Source organism: Pseudophryne corroboree, chromosome 6, assembly GCF_028390025.1.
Source record: "Pseudophryne corroboree isolate aPseCor3 chromosome 6, aPseCor3.hap2, whole genome shotgun sequence".
NCBI lineage: Eukaryota > Metazoa > Chordata > Amphibia > Anura > Myobatrachidae > Pseudophryne > Pseudophryne corroboree.
The window spans coordinates 48,515,806-48,533,507 of NC_086449.1; the positions used below are offsets into that span (position 1 = coordinate 48,515,806).

General features: G+C 41.9%; 1 protein-coding gene across 2 annotated transcripts in view; it reads left to right on the forward strand.

Annotated features, from left to right (window-relative positions):
- The window catches only part of LOC134936054 (zinc finger protein 268-like), a 67,973-nt gene extending 50,895 nt beyond the window's left edge, over positions 1–17,078 (forward strand). For both annotated transcript variants that reach the window (XM_063930961.1, XM_063930960.1), the window contains one exon: positions 14,175–17,078. In XM_063930961.1, the coding sequence (XP_063787031.1) occupies positions 14,346–15,986 (1,641 nt within the window). In that variant the 5' untranslated portion in view covers positions 14,175–14,345 and the 3' untranslated portion in view covers positions 15,987–17,078. The remainder of the gene's footprint in view (positions 1–14,174) is intronic.
- The last annotated feature ends 624 nt before the right edge of the window (positions 17,079–17,702 follow it).

Genomic DNA, 17,702 nt, shown 5'->3' on the forward strand with positions numbered 1-17,702 from the left:
ACCGCACTGTACACTGGTTGATAAAGAGATAGTAGTATACTCGTAACAACTAGTATGACACTATGACGACGGTATAAAGAATGAAAAAAAAACCACGGTTAGGTGGTATATATTATAATAATAATACAATTATGGATGGACGGACTGCCTGCCGACTGCCGACACAGAGGTAGCCACAGCCGTGAACTACCGCACTGTACACTGGTTGATAAAGAGATAGTAGTATACTCGTAACAACTAGTATGACACTATGACGACGGTATAAAGAATGAAAAAAAAACCACGGTTAGGTGGTATATATTATAATAATAATACAATTATGGATGGATGGACTGCCTGCCGAGTGCCGACACAGAGGTAGCCACAGCCGTGAACTACCGCACTGTACACTGGTTGATAAAGAGATAGTAGTATACTCGTAACAACTAGTATGACACTATGACGACGGTATAAAGAAAGAAAAAAAAATACCACAGTTAGGTGGTATATATTATAATAATAATACAATTATGGATGGACAGACTGCCTGCCGACTGCCGACACAGAGGTAGCCACAGCCGTGAACTACCGCACTGTACACTGGTTGATAAAGAGATAGTAGTATACTCGTAACAACTAGTATGACACTATGACGACGGTATAAAGAATGAAAAAAAAACCACGGTTAGGTGGTATATATTATAATAATAATACAATTATGGATGGACGGACTGCCTGCCGACTGCCGACACAGAGGTAGCCACAGCCGTGAACTACCGCACTGTACACTGGTTGATAAAGAGATAGTAGTATACTCGTAACAACTAGTATGACACTATGACGACGGTATAAAGAATGAAAAAAAAACCACGGTTAGGTGGTATATATTATAATACAATTATGGATGGACGGACTGCCTGCCGACTGCCGACACAGAGGTAGCCACAGCCGTGAACTACCGCACTGTACACTGGTTGATAAAGAGAGAGTAGTATACTCGTAACAACTAGTATGACACTATGACGACGGTATAAAGAATGAAAAAAAAACCACGGTTAGGTGGTATATATTATAATAATAATACAATTATGGATGGACGGACTGCCTGCCGACTGCCGACACAGAGGTAGCCACAGCCGTGAACTACCGCACTGTACACTGGTTGATAAAGAGATAGTAGTATACTCGTAACAACTAGTATGACACTATGACGGTATAAAGAATGAAAAAAAAACCACGGTTAGGTGGTATATATTATAATAATAATACAATTATGGATGGACGGACTGCCTGCCGACTGCCGACACAGAGGTAGCCACAGCCGTGAACTACCGCACTGTACACTGGTTGATAAAGAGATAGTAGTATACTCGTAACAACTAGTATGACACTATGACGACGGTATAAAGAAAGAAAAAAAAATACCACGGTTAGGTGGTATATATTGTAATACAATTATGGATGGACGGACTGCCTGCCGAGTTCCGACTGCCGACACAGAGGTAGCCACAGCCGTGAACTACCGCACTGTACTGTGTCTGCTGCTAATATAGACTGGTTGATAAAGAGATAGTATACAATACATACAACAATATACTACTATACTGGTGGTCAGGCACTGGTCACCACTAGTCACACTGGCAGTGGCACTCCTGCAGCAAAAGTGTGCACTGTTTAATTTTAAATTAATATAATATTATGTACTCCTGGGGGCTCCTGCTATAACAACCTGCAGTGCTCCCCAGTCTCCCCCACAATTATTATAAGCTTTGCCTTTTATACATTGATGTGCAGCACACTGGGCTGAGCTGAGTGCACACAGACTGAGTCACACTGTGTGACTGGCTGCTGCTGTGTATCGTTTTTTTTCAGGCAGAGAACGGATATAGCAGAGAACGGATATATTATATTAAAATAAATAAAAGTTAACTAACAACAACTGCACTGGTCACTGTGGTAAACTCTGTCTGACTCTGCACAATCTCTCTCTCTCTCTTCTAATCTAATTTCTAATGGAGAGGACGCCAGCCACGTCCTCTCCCTATCAATCTCAATGCACGTGTGAAAATGGCGGCGACGCGCGGCTCCTTATATAGAATCCGAGTCTCGCGAGAATCCGACAGCGTCATGATGACGTTCGGGCGCGCTCGGGTTAACCGAGCAAGGCGGGAGGATCCGAGTCTGCTCGGACCCGTGAAAAAAACATGAAGTTCGTGCGGGTTCGGATTCAGAGAAACCGAACCCGCTCATCTCTAGCCGACACCTGACTGGATGGATATGTGGAATGTTTTAAGTGCAAATGTAAATTTATTGTACAAAAGATTAGACAAAGCTGCAGCTAAGGAACCACCAGGGAGTCAACCCACGTCTGTTCCTATATCGCAGAGACCTTCAGAGTCTCAAAAGCGCCCACTATCCCAAATAGTAGACTCTGAAACCGACACGGATTTTGACTCCAGTGTCGACTACGATGATGCAAAGTTACAGCCAAAATTGGCTAAATGATATATGATTATTGCAATAAAAGAAGTTTTGTATATCACAGAAGAACCCCCTGTCCCCGACATGAGGGTACACATGTATAAGGGAAAGAAACCTGAAGTCACCTTTCCCCCCCATACATGAGCTGAACGAGTTGTGTGAAAAAGCGTGGGAATCTCCAGACAAAAAACTGCAGATTCCCAAAAGGATTCTTATGGCGTATTCTTTCCCGGCAAAGGACAGGATACGGTCGGAATCCTCCCCTAGGGTGGACAAAGCGTTGACACGCTTATCCAAAAAGGTAGCGCTGCCATACCAAGATACGGCTACCCTAAGGGATCCTGCTGATCGCAAGCAGGAGGTTATTTTGAAGTCCATTTACACACATTCTGGTACTTTACTCAGACCGGCTATTGCGTTGGCTTGGGTTTGTAGCGCGGTAGCAGCGTGGACAGATACCTTATCAGCGGAGATTGAGACCCGGATAAGGATACCATCTTATTGACCCTAGGACATATAAAAGATGCTGTCTTATATATGAGAGATGCTCAAAGAGACACTGCTTTACTGGGTTCTAGAGTCAACGCTATGTCGATTTCTGCTAGACGAGTCCTATGGACCCGGCAATGGACAGGTGATGCCGACTCAAAAAGGCAAATGGAGGTCTTACCTTACAAAGGTGAGGAATTGTTTGGAGAAGGTCTCTCGGACCTGGCCTCCACAGCTACGGCTGGTAAATCCAATTTTTTGCCTTATATTCCCTCACAGCCTAAGAAAGCGCCACATTATCAAATGCAGTCCTTTCGGTCACAGAAAAGCAAGAAAGTATGAGGTGCGTCCTTTCTTGCCAGAGGTAAGGGCAGAGGAAAAAAGCTGCACAACACAGCTAGTTCCCAGGAGCAGAAGTCCTCTCCGGCCTCTGCAAAATCCACCGCATGACGCTGGGGTTCCACTACGGGAGTCCACCCTAGTGGGGGCACATCTTCGACTTTTCAGCCATATCTGGATTCACTCACGAGTGGACCCCTGGGCAATAGAAATTGTTTCCCAGGGTTACAAGCTGGAATTCGAAGAGGTGCCTCCTCGCCGGTTTTTCAAATCGGCCCTGCCGGCTTCTCCCCCAGAAAGGGAGTTAGTGTTAAATGCAATTCACAAATTGTATCTTCAACAGGTGGTGGTCAAGGTTCCCCTACTTCAACAGGGGAGTGGTTATTACTCAACCCTGTTTATAGTCCCAGAACCGGACGGTTCGGCCAGACCCATTTTAAATTTAAAATCCCTGAACCTATACTGCATACCTTCATGTTCCCATATATCCACCTCACCAGGTGTACCTGAGATTTGCGGTACAAGATTGTCATTACCAATTTCAGACGTTGCCGTTTGGGCTTTCCACGGCCCCGAGGATTTTCACCAAGGTAATGGCGGAAATTATGGTGCTCCTGCGCAAGCAGGGTGTCATAATTATCCCGTACTTGGACTATCTCATAAAAGCGAGATCAAGAGAGCAGTTGCTGAGCAACGTGTCACTTTCACTGAAAGTGTTACAGCAACACGGCTGGATTCTCAAGATCTCAAAGTCACAGCTGGTTCCTACGACTCGTCTGACCTTCCTGGGCATGATCCTGGATATGGACCAGAAAAGGGTTTATCTTCCGATGGAAAAGGCTCAGAAAGAAACTTATGACCCTGGTCAGGAACCTACTGAAGCCAAAACAGGTGTCCGTGCATCACTGCACTCGAGTCCTGGGAAAGATGGTGGCATCGTACGAGACCATTCCCTTCAGCAGGTTCCATGCGAGGACCTTCCAATGGGACCTACTGGACAAGTGGTCCGGGTCTCGTCTACAGATTCATCAATTGATCACCCTGTCTCCCAGGGCCAGGGTATCTCTCCTGTGGTGGCTACAGAGTGCTCACCTTCTAGAGGGCCGCAGGTTCGGCATTCAGGACTGGTTTCTGGTGACCACGGACGCGAGCCTCCGAGTTTGGGGAGCAGTCACACAAGGAATAAACTTCCAAGGACTTTGGACAAGTCAGGAGACTTGTCTTCACATCAACCTCCTGGAGTTAAGGGCCATATACAACGCCCTGCATTAAGCGGAGAACTTACTTCGCGACCTACCGGTTCTGATTCAGTCAGACAACATCACCGCAGTGGCTCACGTAAACCGCCAAGGCGGCACAAGGAGCAGAGTGGAGATGGCGGAAGCCACTAGGATTCTTTGCTGGGCAGAAAATCATGTAAGCGCACTGTCAGCAGTGTTCATTCCAGGAGTGGACAACTGGGAAGCAGACTTCCTCAGCATGCATGACCTGCATCCAGGAGAGTGGGGACTTCATCAGGAAGTCTTCGCACAGATTGCAAGTCAGTGGGGACTGCCACAGATAGACATGATGGCGTCCCGCCTCAACAAAAAGCTACTGAGATATTGCGCCAGGTCAAGAGACCCTCAGGCGGTAGCTGTGGACGCCCTGGTGACACCGTGGGTGTTCCAGTCTGCTTGTGTTTCCTTCTCTTCCTCTCATCCCAAAGGTGTTGAGAATAATAAGAAAAAGAGGAGTACAGATAATTCTCATTGTTCCAGATTGGCCGCGAAGGGCCTGGTATCCGGATCTGCAGGAGATGCTCACAGAAGGTCCGTGGCCTCTTCCTCTAAGGCAGGACCTGTTGCAACAGGGGCCCTGTCTGTTTCAAGACTTACCGCGGCTGCATTTGACGGCATGGCGGTTGAACGCCAGATCCTAGCGGAAAAGGGCATTCCGGATTAGGTCATTCCTACTCTGAAAAAGGCTAGGAAGGACATAACAGCTAAACGCTATCACCGTATATGGCGAAAGTATGTTTCTTGGTGTGAGGCCAGGAATTCTCCTACGGAAGAATTCCATCTAGGCCGTTTCCTTCACTTCCTACAAACAAGTGAATATGGGCCTAAAATCGAGCTCCATTAAGGTTCAGATTTCGGCCTTATCTATTTTCTCTTAGAAAGAATTAGCTTCTCTCCCAGAAGTACAGACTTTTGGGAAGGGAGTGCTGCATATTCAGCCTCCTTTTGTACCTCCGGTGGCGCCTTGGGACCTTAATGTGGTGTTGAGTTTCCTTAAGTCGCACTGGTTTGAACCACTTGAAATGGTGGAGTTAAAATATCTCACTTGGAAGGTGGTCATGTTGTTAGCCTTGGCTTCGGCTAGGCGAGTGTCGGAATTGGCGGCTTTGTCTCATAAAAGCCCCTGTCTGGTTGTCCATATGGATAGAGCAGAATTGCGGACCTGTCCTAAATTTTTGCCTAAGGTGGTGTCATCTTTTCATATGAACCAACCTATTGTGGTGCCTGTGGCTACGCGAAACTTGGAGGATTCCGAGTCCCTTGATGTGGTCAGGGCTTTGAAAATTTACGTTGCCAGAACGGCTAGAGTCAGAAAAACAGAAGCACTATTTGTCCTGTATGCAGCCAACAAGCAGACTATTGCTCGCTGGATCTGTAACACGTTTCAGCAGGCTCATTCTACGGCTGGATTGCCGTTACCAAAATCGGTCAAGGCCCATTCCACTAGGAAGGTGGGCCCTTATTGGGCAGCTGCCCGAGGGGTCTCTGCACTACAGCTGTGCTGAGCTGCTTCTTTGTAGGGTTCAAACACCTTTGCAAAATTCTATAAGTTTGATACCCTGGCTGACGAGGACCTCCTGTTTGCTCAATCGGTGCTGCAGAGTCATCCGCACTCTCTCCCGTTTGGGAGCTTTGGTGTAATCCCCATGGTCCTTACGGAGTCCCCAGCATCCTCTAGGACGTAAGAGAAAATAAGATTTTAAACCTACCGGTAAATCTTTTTCTCCTAGTCCATAGAGGATGCTGGGCGCCCGTCCCAGTGCGGCCATATTTCTGCAAGACTTGTATATAGTTATTGCTTACATAAGGGTTATGTTACAGTTAAGATCAGTCTTTGGCTGATGCTGTTTTGTTCATGCTGTTAACTGGTTAGTATATCCCATGTTATACGGTGTGGATGGTGTGGGCTGGTATGAATCTTGCCCTTAGATTAACAAAAATCCTTTCCTCGTACTGTCCGTCTCGTCTCAGAATGATTGTAGTGTTTCACATTATCCCCATTTCCATGACTTGTGCAGAGAAAGAGGCAGCATCCTGGTGCATCAGCTGACGGGAGGTATGGCCAGATTTGTAGCATATATCACCTATCTATGCTTTTTACAGGAGATCAGAATATCATTATATAGATTTTTTATGAAACCCTTTCTCCGCACCTCTCCTCCCTTCCCCACTGTCCACTCACTCCTGTGCATCTCTGACACTGGGGGGAGGGATCAGAGTTCTTACCAAGGGGGGTATCCAATTAGCCTTGATAACACGATCTGAGATCACAGCTAATGTTATGACACCTACCTCCCAAATCGTGTTATTGCAGCCTGCACGCTCCCATTTATCACACCTATACTATTCCAAAATGGCAATAACAGGAAACGCGTGATAATTCTAGCTGGCATTGGAGAAAGTGAGGAATTCTGCCTGTACCCCCAAAAAATCAAACTAACTCAGGAAAACATTGTAGACGTCTATTTGTGGCCATAATAAAAATATTTACTGTCATTAAATAAGGTCAAATTTGTTATATGCATTTTTTGTTTAAATGCAGAAAATTTATATAAAGCAATTTTTTTCAGCAAAATAAGTGCTCTCATTAAATTTGGGGTACATAAAAATGGGTATAAATATATATTTGGGTAATTTTAGGGATCTTTAAAAAAACAGTGGAAACCTTATAAAAATAATTAAAAACTTCTAAGTGCCTCATTAGTCATTCAGAGGGATGTACCAGGGATTCAGAACCAAATGGCAACATTTTTAATAGGGATTTTTCATTACTTACCACCAGCTCAAAGATGGTGAAGAGAAATACACAATAAACCCTATGGAGACTTATCAATAATAACTTATCGCCACTAACATGATACCAAATGATTGTATTTGCTATAAGTTATCAATATACTGCAGCTAATTGGATACTGCCTAACTGTCATTTCATTCCAATTTGATAACATAATTTTATTATAATTTGATTTGTTTATATATATATATATATATATATATATATATATATATGTGTATAGTGTGAACCAACAGCGCCAGAGATACAGCAGAAATACTTATTATGTCGTTTATGGGTGTGCCTCAAAAAAACACATCTAGTCACTATAAACCACTCCCCTCTATATATGGGGCGTCTGCTAGATCTTAAATACGACCCGCACTTGTACGTGTGCAGTAAAAAATTTGGAAAAAGTGGATGAGATCCAAGCGACCTTCGGTGGTACAAAGTCTGAGTGACTAGGCAGAATATTTCTCAAAACAAAGAGATTTATTATAAAGAACGTTTAGGACAATTGTACATATAAAAAAAGGGGTTTAAACATAAAGAATGTATATATACCATACACGAATGTTTTAAAAACTGATTTTAAATTGTCTTAAAAACATTCTAAAAAGGCACATAGAAGACAAGGTAAGAAAGTGCTAAAAATATTTTTGCTAAAAATGAGAAGTAAAAGAGGCTAAAATTATACAGAAAAATTCATATATATATAAAAAAAAATCGGTATAGCAAAAAAAGCAGCTTATCTGAGGATATCAGTAGTAGCAGGAATCACCCAACGCATTTCGTCTGGTCTGACTTCATCAAGGGGTAGTGAGCATACTGGGACATATCATCTATATATACCCCACTGGGTAGGAGGTGTTTGGTTACATCACTTCCTGTGGTTAATTGGTATTGTGATATAAAATTGAAAAAAACATATAATACATTAAACTGGTGAAAAGGGGGGGTTTAGATGGAGCCCAGCGCTATATTTGCGCTTGTAAACTGTACAGGGATGTCTTATAAATCATAGAAAGTGTTCAGAGGTGTTCAGTTCCGGTTTATGACGCTAATCGCGTCATTTCCGCCCCACTTCCGGTGTCCGGAAAGTTCTTCTGAGCATGCGCCGGCTGGAAAGCATGATGGTGCGGCGGCCATTTTACTGTAGCCTATGAGGTAAGACAGTCCCATAGAGTGGAAGCAGCTGGCGGCGGCCATGTTTTCGTAGATATAGTTCATTCAACTGAATAGGTGATACATACTTCTTTTGTCTCCAAAATCGGAAAGCCACATAGAAATAAGGATAAAAACGGGATTAGTGCTTAAAAATGTTTGAAATGCATCTATGACAGGTGGTCTGAGTATAAATTCCTCATATTGTTGTGAACTTAGGTACTAAAGTTAAAATGCAGTTATATCAAGATCTTTATTAGATCTGCATTTAAAGCATATCATGTCCCTATGGGGACGATATCATGTATAATAATGTGTCAAAAGTTGGTAACAGGAGAGGTTCTGATTTAGGTACATATGTTGAATATGGAATAAATGCACTGAAAAAATTGCTAAAAAAATTGCTAAGACAAGATAACCTAGATAATATGTTCTGGGATATTGAGAGACTACTTGTCAAGGAAATTAAAGCTTGGTGGGACATCAAAGGTTTAGAACATTGGCCCTCATTCCGAGTTGATCGGTCGCAATGCGTTTATAGCAGAGTTACACACGCTAAGCCGCCGCCTACTGGGAGTGTATCTTAGCATCTTAAAAGTGCGACCGATGTATTCGCAATATTGCGATCACAAACCTCGTAGCAGTTTTAGAGTAGCTTCAACCTTACTCGGCATCTGCGATCAGTTCAGTGCTTGTCGTTCCTGGTTGACGTCACAAACACACCCAGCGTTCACTCAGACACTCCCACCGTTTCTCCGGCCACTCTTGCGTTTTTTCCGGAAACGGTAGCGTTTTCAGCCACACGCCCCTAAAACGCCGTGTTTCCGCCCAGTAACACCCATTTCCTGTCAATTACATTACGATCGCCGGAGCGATGAAAAAGCCGTGAGTAAAATTACTATCTTCATAGTAAAGTTACTTGGCGCAGTCGCAGTGCGAACATTGCGCATGCGTACTAAGCGGATTTTCACTGCGATGCGATGAAAAAGAACGAGCGAACAACTCGGAATGAGGGCCATTATGTCAATGTGGATAGAGTCCCTAGAGGCCTCAGAATTTTAAAACAACCCACCTTTGGGACCGAAAACCAAGCCTTCATGAAAGAATGGGATAACATTTTGCATAATTGTTCAATCAATTTAATGAGATTGCTCGTCACAGAGAAAAAACGTATTCTTGTGAATCTAGAAAAGGAAATTAATGAAACCGAAAAGGGCTTTGAGAACTTCAAAGACAAGGAAGATTTCAAGATTAACGAGAAAGTTCTAAACAAAAAGCTAGAACATATAGAGGACGTAGTTATTAGGAATAAAGAAAAGAAGTTCAGCAGGGACAAACAGGATTACGAAAATAATGAAGTGAAAAACTGGAACAGGTTTAGTAGAGAAGGACCACAAGAAGGAAAAGGGAAAAGGGATTATTGGCAATCCATACCACAAAGAGGGAAAAGAAGATTACCCAGTAATACTTCACGGGAAAGGAGATATATACAGACTACCAATAGATTCTCAGCACTGCACAAATTGGACTCAACAGGAGAGAATGTTTTTTTATCCCCGGGCCCAAGCACGAGGGTCAGGGACACACTAAGAACTACCATCAAGGAAGGAGAGAGGTATGCGTCACCACGAAAAAGACAGCTAGAAGAAGAGGATGCCGTGGGGCTGGCAGGAAAAAGTCGCTTCAAACGAAGGAATCTGCAGTAGGAAACCTTACACATAAAGGCATCTTCAATATATCCAGCCATGAACTAACGATGCAGGAAACTTCTCTCCTGAACAAAGGCTTGTCATTCGCACCTACAAAAGGGATGAATAAATTCGACACATTCGTGGACCTAAATAAATTTGTGAGAAAACTCACCCTGAAACGGCACTTTTAAAGGAAAGAAGATGCTGTCGTACGGAACTATGAGCAATCAAAATCAGGACTAAGACCAGTATCAAAATTTTACCCACTCGAATCTAAGGGCAACAACATAGGCATATTCTACGATCTTGTGATGAAAGACCTATGTGAGGCAGAGATCCAACCTATTAAAGAAAAAAACCTAACCAACAGAGAAAGGCAAGCGATCAAACAAATTCAGGATAATAAGGACATTATTTTAAAACCAGCTGACAAAGGGGGAGGGCTGGTGATTATGGACCGCTCAGCATACATTACGGAAGCAGAAAGACTTTTGGGAGATAGATCCTCGTACAAACCATTAATAGCGGATCCGAAGGAACTTTTTGTGGAGGAACTTAGAGCCATCCTCCTCAAAGGCCTTAGGAATGAAACATTATCTAAGGAGGAATACCAATACCTCCTTAACACCAACCCTGTGACCCCCATTTTTTACTTCCTCCCCAAAATCCATAAATCAATGACTAACCCACCGGGGAGGCCCATTGTGGCAGGAATTGATTCCCTAACCTCGCATTTATCAGAATATGTGGATATTTTCCTTAGAAAATATGTTATGGATTTACCAGCGTATCTCAAGGACACCACTTCAGTTCTCAACTTCATGGAATCGCAAGGATGGAAAGACACTTATAGATGGGTCACGATAGACGTGCAGTCTCTCTATACGTGCATCGAACATGAGAAGGGAATCCAGGCATGTAAGTTCTACATGGATAAGGACCATCTCATCACGGATAATCACCAGACCTTCATTTGCGAAATTATGAATTTTATCTTGAAGCACAACTATTTTAAATTTGTGGATCAATTTTACCTCCAGACCTGTGGGACAGCAATGGGCACTATTTTTGCGCCTAGTTTCGCCAATCTTTTTATGGGATATTGGGAAAACGAGTATATTTTTACCAACCATCCTTTTAATCCAAACATCATATTTTATAAGAGGTATATAGATGATATTTTAATCATATCGGATGGCGATGAACTCTCTTTTAAAGAATTTTTAATCTATATTTCCGACAATACCATGAACCTGAAGTTTACCTCCAACAACAGTACGGAACAAATAGAGTTCCTGGATCTGATACTGAGCCATCAAGGCAATGAGATTGTCACTAAAAACTTTATTAAAAACGTGGACACAAACAGCTATGTTCACTATCAGAGTAATCATCTTCAACAATGGAAGAATAATATTACCCTCTCACAGTTCACTAGGATTGCAAGGAACTGCAAAAAAGAGGAGGATCGCGATGCCCAATTGTCAATCTACACAGAGAGATTTAAAGAAAAAAAGTACCCTGATCATATTTTAACAGCAGCCAACAACAAAGTGAGAACCTTTGAGAGAAAAGATCTTCTGAAATATAAGTCAAAAGAAAACACCCAAGACACCGTCCGATTCATTACTGGTTACAGTAGACATGACAACCTGATCAAACGAACACTCAAATCACATTGGAATATATTGCTAATGGATCCCATTCTTAAAGAATACTTACCAACAGAACCACAGGTGGTATTCAGGAAATCACAAAATTTAAAAGATCTCCTTGCACCAAGTATGTTGAGAAAACATGAAGCACCCACAGGTGTACTACACAAATGTGTGGGCTGCTTCAAATGCGGTCATTGCAATATCTGCAAATACGTAAATCCAAACCGAAAGACATTTAAGAACACTGGTGAAACTAAGGAGTATAAGATTAAGCACTTTATTAATTGCAACACATCCTCGGTCATCTGCCTCCTGGAGTGTCCTTGCAAGATGAAGTACATAGGCAAAACAAAGAGACCACTGAAAATCCGTATACAGGAGCATGTAAGGAACATTAAGAACAGAGTCCAAACGCATGCCGTATCCAGACATTTTCTACAACACCACGGCTCCAACCCGGAAGAACTTACATTCAAGGGCATGGAACTAGTGACACTCGGAGAGAGAGGAGGGGACCTCTCCAATCTACTATCAAGAAGAGAGATGTTCTGGATACATGAAATGAAATCACTCCATCCAGACGGACTGAATGAAGGCTACGAAATAGCCCCTTTCTTATGAACGTAAGCCTGATATCCCATTTCTCCTCTTCTAGTTACCATACCTTTCTCCCCCGGACAGATGCGGAGAGGCATTAGAACCTCAGTTAAATTCTTTTTTGAGAATGCCCAGATCCCAAATTACAGTCATACCACACTGGACATGCCCAAATTCGTCCGATCTTGGAAGCCAAGCAGTGTCGGCCCGGCCAGTACTGGGTAAGGAAACTTCCCAAGAAGACCGGGTGCTGTAATAATAATTGGATCGACGGCGCTCTCTCTATATCCATACTAATAATAATAAAAATACTATTGTGATGGTTTCTCCAATCATTTAAATGATAATGTGGCTTGTCTTAGCAATTTTTTCAGTGCATTTATTCCATATTCAACATATGTACCTAAATCAGAACCTCTCCTGTTACCAACTTTTGACACATTATTATACATGATATCGTCCCCATAGGGACATGATATGCTTTAAATGCAGATCTAATAAAGATCTTGATATAACTGCATTTTAACTTTAGTACCTAAGTTCACAACAATATGAGGAATTTATACTCAGACCACCTGTCATAGATGCATTTCAAACATTTTTAAGCACTAATCCCGTTTTTATCCTTATTTCTATGTGGCTTTCCGATTTTGGAGACAAAAGAAGTATGTATCACCTATTCAGTTGAATGAACTATATCTACGAAAACATGGCCGCCGCCAGCTGCTTCCACTCTATGGGACTGTCTTACCTCATAGGCTACAGTAAAATGGCCGCCGCACCTTCATGCTTTCCAGCCGGCGCATGCTCAGAAGAACTTTCCGGACACCGGAAGTGGGGCGGAAATGACGCGATTAGCGTCATAAACCGGAACTGAACACCTCTGAACGCTTTCTATGATTTATAAGACATCCCTGTACAGTTTACAAGCACAAATATAGCGCTGGGCTCCATCTAAGCCCTCCCTTTTCACCAGTTTAATGTATTATATGTTTTTTGCAATTTTATATCACAATACCAATTAACCACAGGAAGTGATGTAACCAAACACCTCCTACCCAGTGGGGTATATATAGATGATATGTCCCAGTATGCTCACTACCCCTTGATGAAGTCAGACCAGACGAAACGCGTTGGGTGATTCCTGCTACTACTGATATCCTCAGATAAGCTGCTTTTTTTTGCTATACCGATTTTTTTTTTTATATATATGAATTTTTCTGTATAATTTTTGCCTCTTTTACTTCTCATTTTTAGCAAAAATATTTTTAGCACTTTCTTACCTTGTCTTCTATGTGCCTTTTTAGAATGTTTTTAAGACAATTTAAAATCAGTTTTTAAAACATTCGTGTATGGTATATATACATTCTTTATGTTTAAACCCCTTTTTTATATGTACAATTGTCCTAAACGTTCTTTATAATAAATCTCTTTGTTTTGAGAAATATTCTGCCTAGTCACTCAGACTTTGTACCACCGAAGGTCGCTTGGATCTCATCCACTTTTTCCATATATATATATATATATATATATATATATAGTATCTGTGGCAGGAGGAAAGGGGTCTCTGTACTGCACATCTGACTGGAAATGGGAGCCCAGCAATTAGGCAACATACATAAAGATACCTCATGTTCCTTATACAATATAACACTACATCTGATTACAGTGGTGATCTTCAGGCTATTAAATAACCGTTTTTTATTTTTCTATTTTTTTACAGGTAACATAAAGCGCTGGAGTCCCACTAAGAATAGAAGACAAGGCTGCAGAAAGAGACGGGAAAGGAATCTTGTTCCCTGATCTAGAAAACTAAAGATAAGAAGAAATTATAAGCTTCTGAATGGTTCAAAGAAAGATTTTCATTTTATGAATAGAAGTTTTTATCCATTACATGATGAGTCTCACAGGAGAGAGACCACATCTGTGCTCTGAGTGTGACAGAAGCTTTACATGTAAATCACATCTTATCAGACATCAGAGGATTCACACTGGAGAGAGACCATATCTGTGCTCTGAGTGTGACAGAAGCTTTACATGTAAATCATATCTTCTCATACATCAGAGGAGTCACACAGGAGAGAGACCACATCTATGCTCTGAGTGTGACACAAGCTTTACATATAAATCAAAACTTATCATACATCAGAGGAGTCACACAGGAGAGAGACCATTTATTTGTTCTGAATGCAGCAAGTGTTTTTCCCAGAAGTCATGTCTTCTTATACATCAGAGGAGTCACACAGAAGAGAAACCATTTATATGTTCTGAATGCAGCAAGTGTTTCTCCCAGAAGTCACATCTTATCATGCATCAGAGGAGTCACACAGGAGAGAAACCACATCTGTGCTCTGAGTGTGACAGAAGCTTTACATGTAAATCACATCTTATCATACATCAGAGGAGTCACACAGGAGAGAAACCGCATCTGTGCTCTGAGTGTTACAAAAGCTTTACATGTAAATCACATCTTATCATACATCAGAGGAGTCACACAGGAGAGAAACCACATCTGTGCTCTGAGTGTGACAGAAGCTTTACATGTAAATCATATCTTCTCACACATCAGAGGAGTCACACAGGAGAGAAACCTTTTGAATGTTCTGAATGCAGCAAGTGTTTTTCCCGGAAGGCACATCTTGTTATACATCAGAGGAGTCACAGAGTAAAGAAACCATTTGAATGTTCTGAATGTAGCAAGTGTTTTTCCCAGAAGTCAGAGCTTGTTATACATCAGAGGAGTCACACAGGAGAGAAACCATTTAAATGTTCTGAATGCAGCAAGTGTTTTTCCCATAAGTCACATCTTGTTATACATCAGAGGAGTCACACAGGAGAGAAACCATTTAAATGTTCTGAATGCAGCAAGTGTTTTTCCCATAAGTCATATCTTGTTATACATCAGAGGAGTCACACAGGAGAGAAACCATTTGTATGTTCTGAATGCAGCAAGGGTTTTTCCCAGAAGTCAGAGCTTGTTATACATCAGAGGAGTCACACAGGAGAGAAACCATTTAAATGTTCTGAATGCAGAAAGTGTTTTTCCCATAAGTCATATCTTGTTATACATCAGAGGAATCACACAGGAGAGAAACCATTTACATGTTCTGAATGCAGCAAGTGTTTTTCCCGGAAGTCAATTCTTATTAGACATCGGAGGAGTCACACAGGAGACAAACCATTTACATGTTCTGAATGCAGCAAATGTTTTTCCCATAAGTCACATCTTGTTACACATCTGAGGAGTCACACAGGAGAGAAACCATTTATATGTTCTGAGTGCAGCAAATGTTTTTCCCATAAGGCATCTCTTGTTATACATCAGGGGAGTCACACAGGAGAGAAACCTTTTAAATGTTCTGAATGCAGCAAGTGTTTTTCCCGGAAGTCATATCTTGTTATACACCAGTGGCGTCACACAGGAGAGAAACCATTTACATGCTCTGAATGTAGCAAGTGTTTTACTAAAAAGAAAACACTCAGTAATCACATGCGGAGTCACTCTGAGGGCCCGAGTGCAGCATGTGTATCATAAGTAATGTAACTTATCACAACTGTATGAATTCAATGGAACCAATATTTATTTTCTGAATGTGAAGTGTTTTATATAAATGACTGTTGATAAAGACAGGAGAGGTCAGACAAGTGGACCTGGAGGTACTTTTCCCCTTGGGAAGGTCTCTGTGTTAGGAACTAGAGCTGCAGTATAACAATAGCCAATGACCGTGGGACTGCCATTACTGAGCTCTGTAATATACAGCTGTTCTGCTCATGCAGGTGCTGGGACTAGTAGAGAGTTCCAGCAGCTCCTCTCAGTACTGGGATTCCTTCTCTGACCAGCAGGGCTATGAGTACTGGGTATTTCTACAGGAACAATGTATGCTGCTTTGTTTCACCGTATGGGTTATTGTACGGGGTGTTATTTTTAACCACTTTTTAGATGCCATTTTGTCCATGTTTAACTCCATTTTGTATATGTATGACCTCTTTGATTTAAATACTGTACATTTTATTAGGATTAGTGCTTTGCAGACATATAGGCACCAGTTAGAAATAAAGTCTCACGTTAAGTTGCAAGTTTTCTTTCACCTTTGACATAGTGTGAAAGACATAGTGAGTGGGAAGTGTATACAGCTTTTAGGATGGCTGATTATAATATATGTTCCTGTTATCAGTATCTCAGATGGAAACGGTCTAGTAAGATGTTTGGGGTATTGTGTACATAAGTAGGGGAAAGGGTACAGTTGTCTAGAATAGCATAAATTATGTTATCCTGAATGACTACTGCACCCAGCGTCACAGACCCTGAATGTAATATCTGGTAAGACAATGTTAGCGTATCCTTGCAGGGTTATAAAGCCTAGAGACTTGCGCATAGCATGTAGTTCTGATGGAAGCTAGGTATGGCTGCAGCGGACCTAGACTTCTACAAACCCCCTCCAGCTTGTAACTTGCGACAAAGTTATTAGGCGGGACCCTAGAGAATGACTGAACTACATTATTTAAACTACTTAATCGATGACCATCATCTGGGACAGATCTTATAACATCTGGGAAAAGTGCTGAGTGTTCTAATTTGTTCTTGTTATTATTGTAACTGACTAGAATTTGTTACTTGCATGTTTTCATTATTGTAACTTTGATTAATGATTATCCTTTTTAATATGTCCTGTGTGAGTCTCCATATTTAACACATTGTATTCCAGAACCTGGTCGCTTGAGATTTTCAACAGACAACAGTTATATTTACTAAGTATCAGTTTTTCAAAGCCACTGATTCTCACTGTCTATGATCGCTGGATGATAAAGGGCAGTAATAATACATGTAAATTCAGGCTTGTTTTGCTTGTATTTCTATTGCCCTTTAAATCCAGCACACAAATGGAGTGAAAATCTGTGGCTTTCAAATTAACTGTGTAGTAACTACAGTATACCCGCTACAGGTCTTTCCTCTGGTCTCTATACCTCCGTATTCTTTCTCTAATACCTTTTATTTCTTTGACGTCTAGTGGATGCTGGGTACTCCGTAAGGACCATGGGGAATAGACGGGCTCCGCAGGAGACTGGGCACTCTTAAAGAAAGATTAGGTACTATATCTGGTGTGCACTGGCTCCTCCCTTTATGCCCCTCCTCCAGACCTCAGTTAGAATCTGTGCCCGGCCAGAGCTGGATGCACCCTAGGGGCTCTCCTGAGCTTCCTAGAAAAGAAAGTATTTGTTAGGTTTTTTATTTTCAGTGAGATCTGCTGGC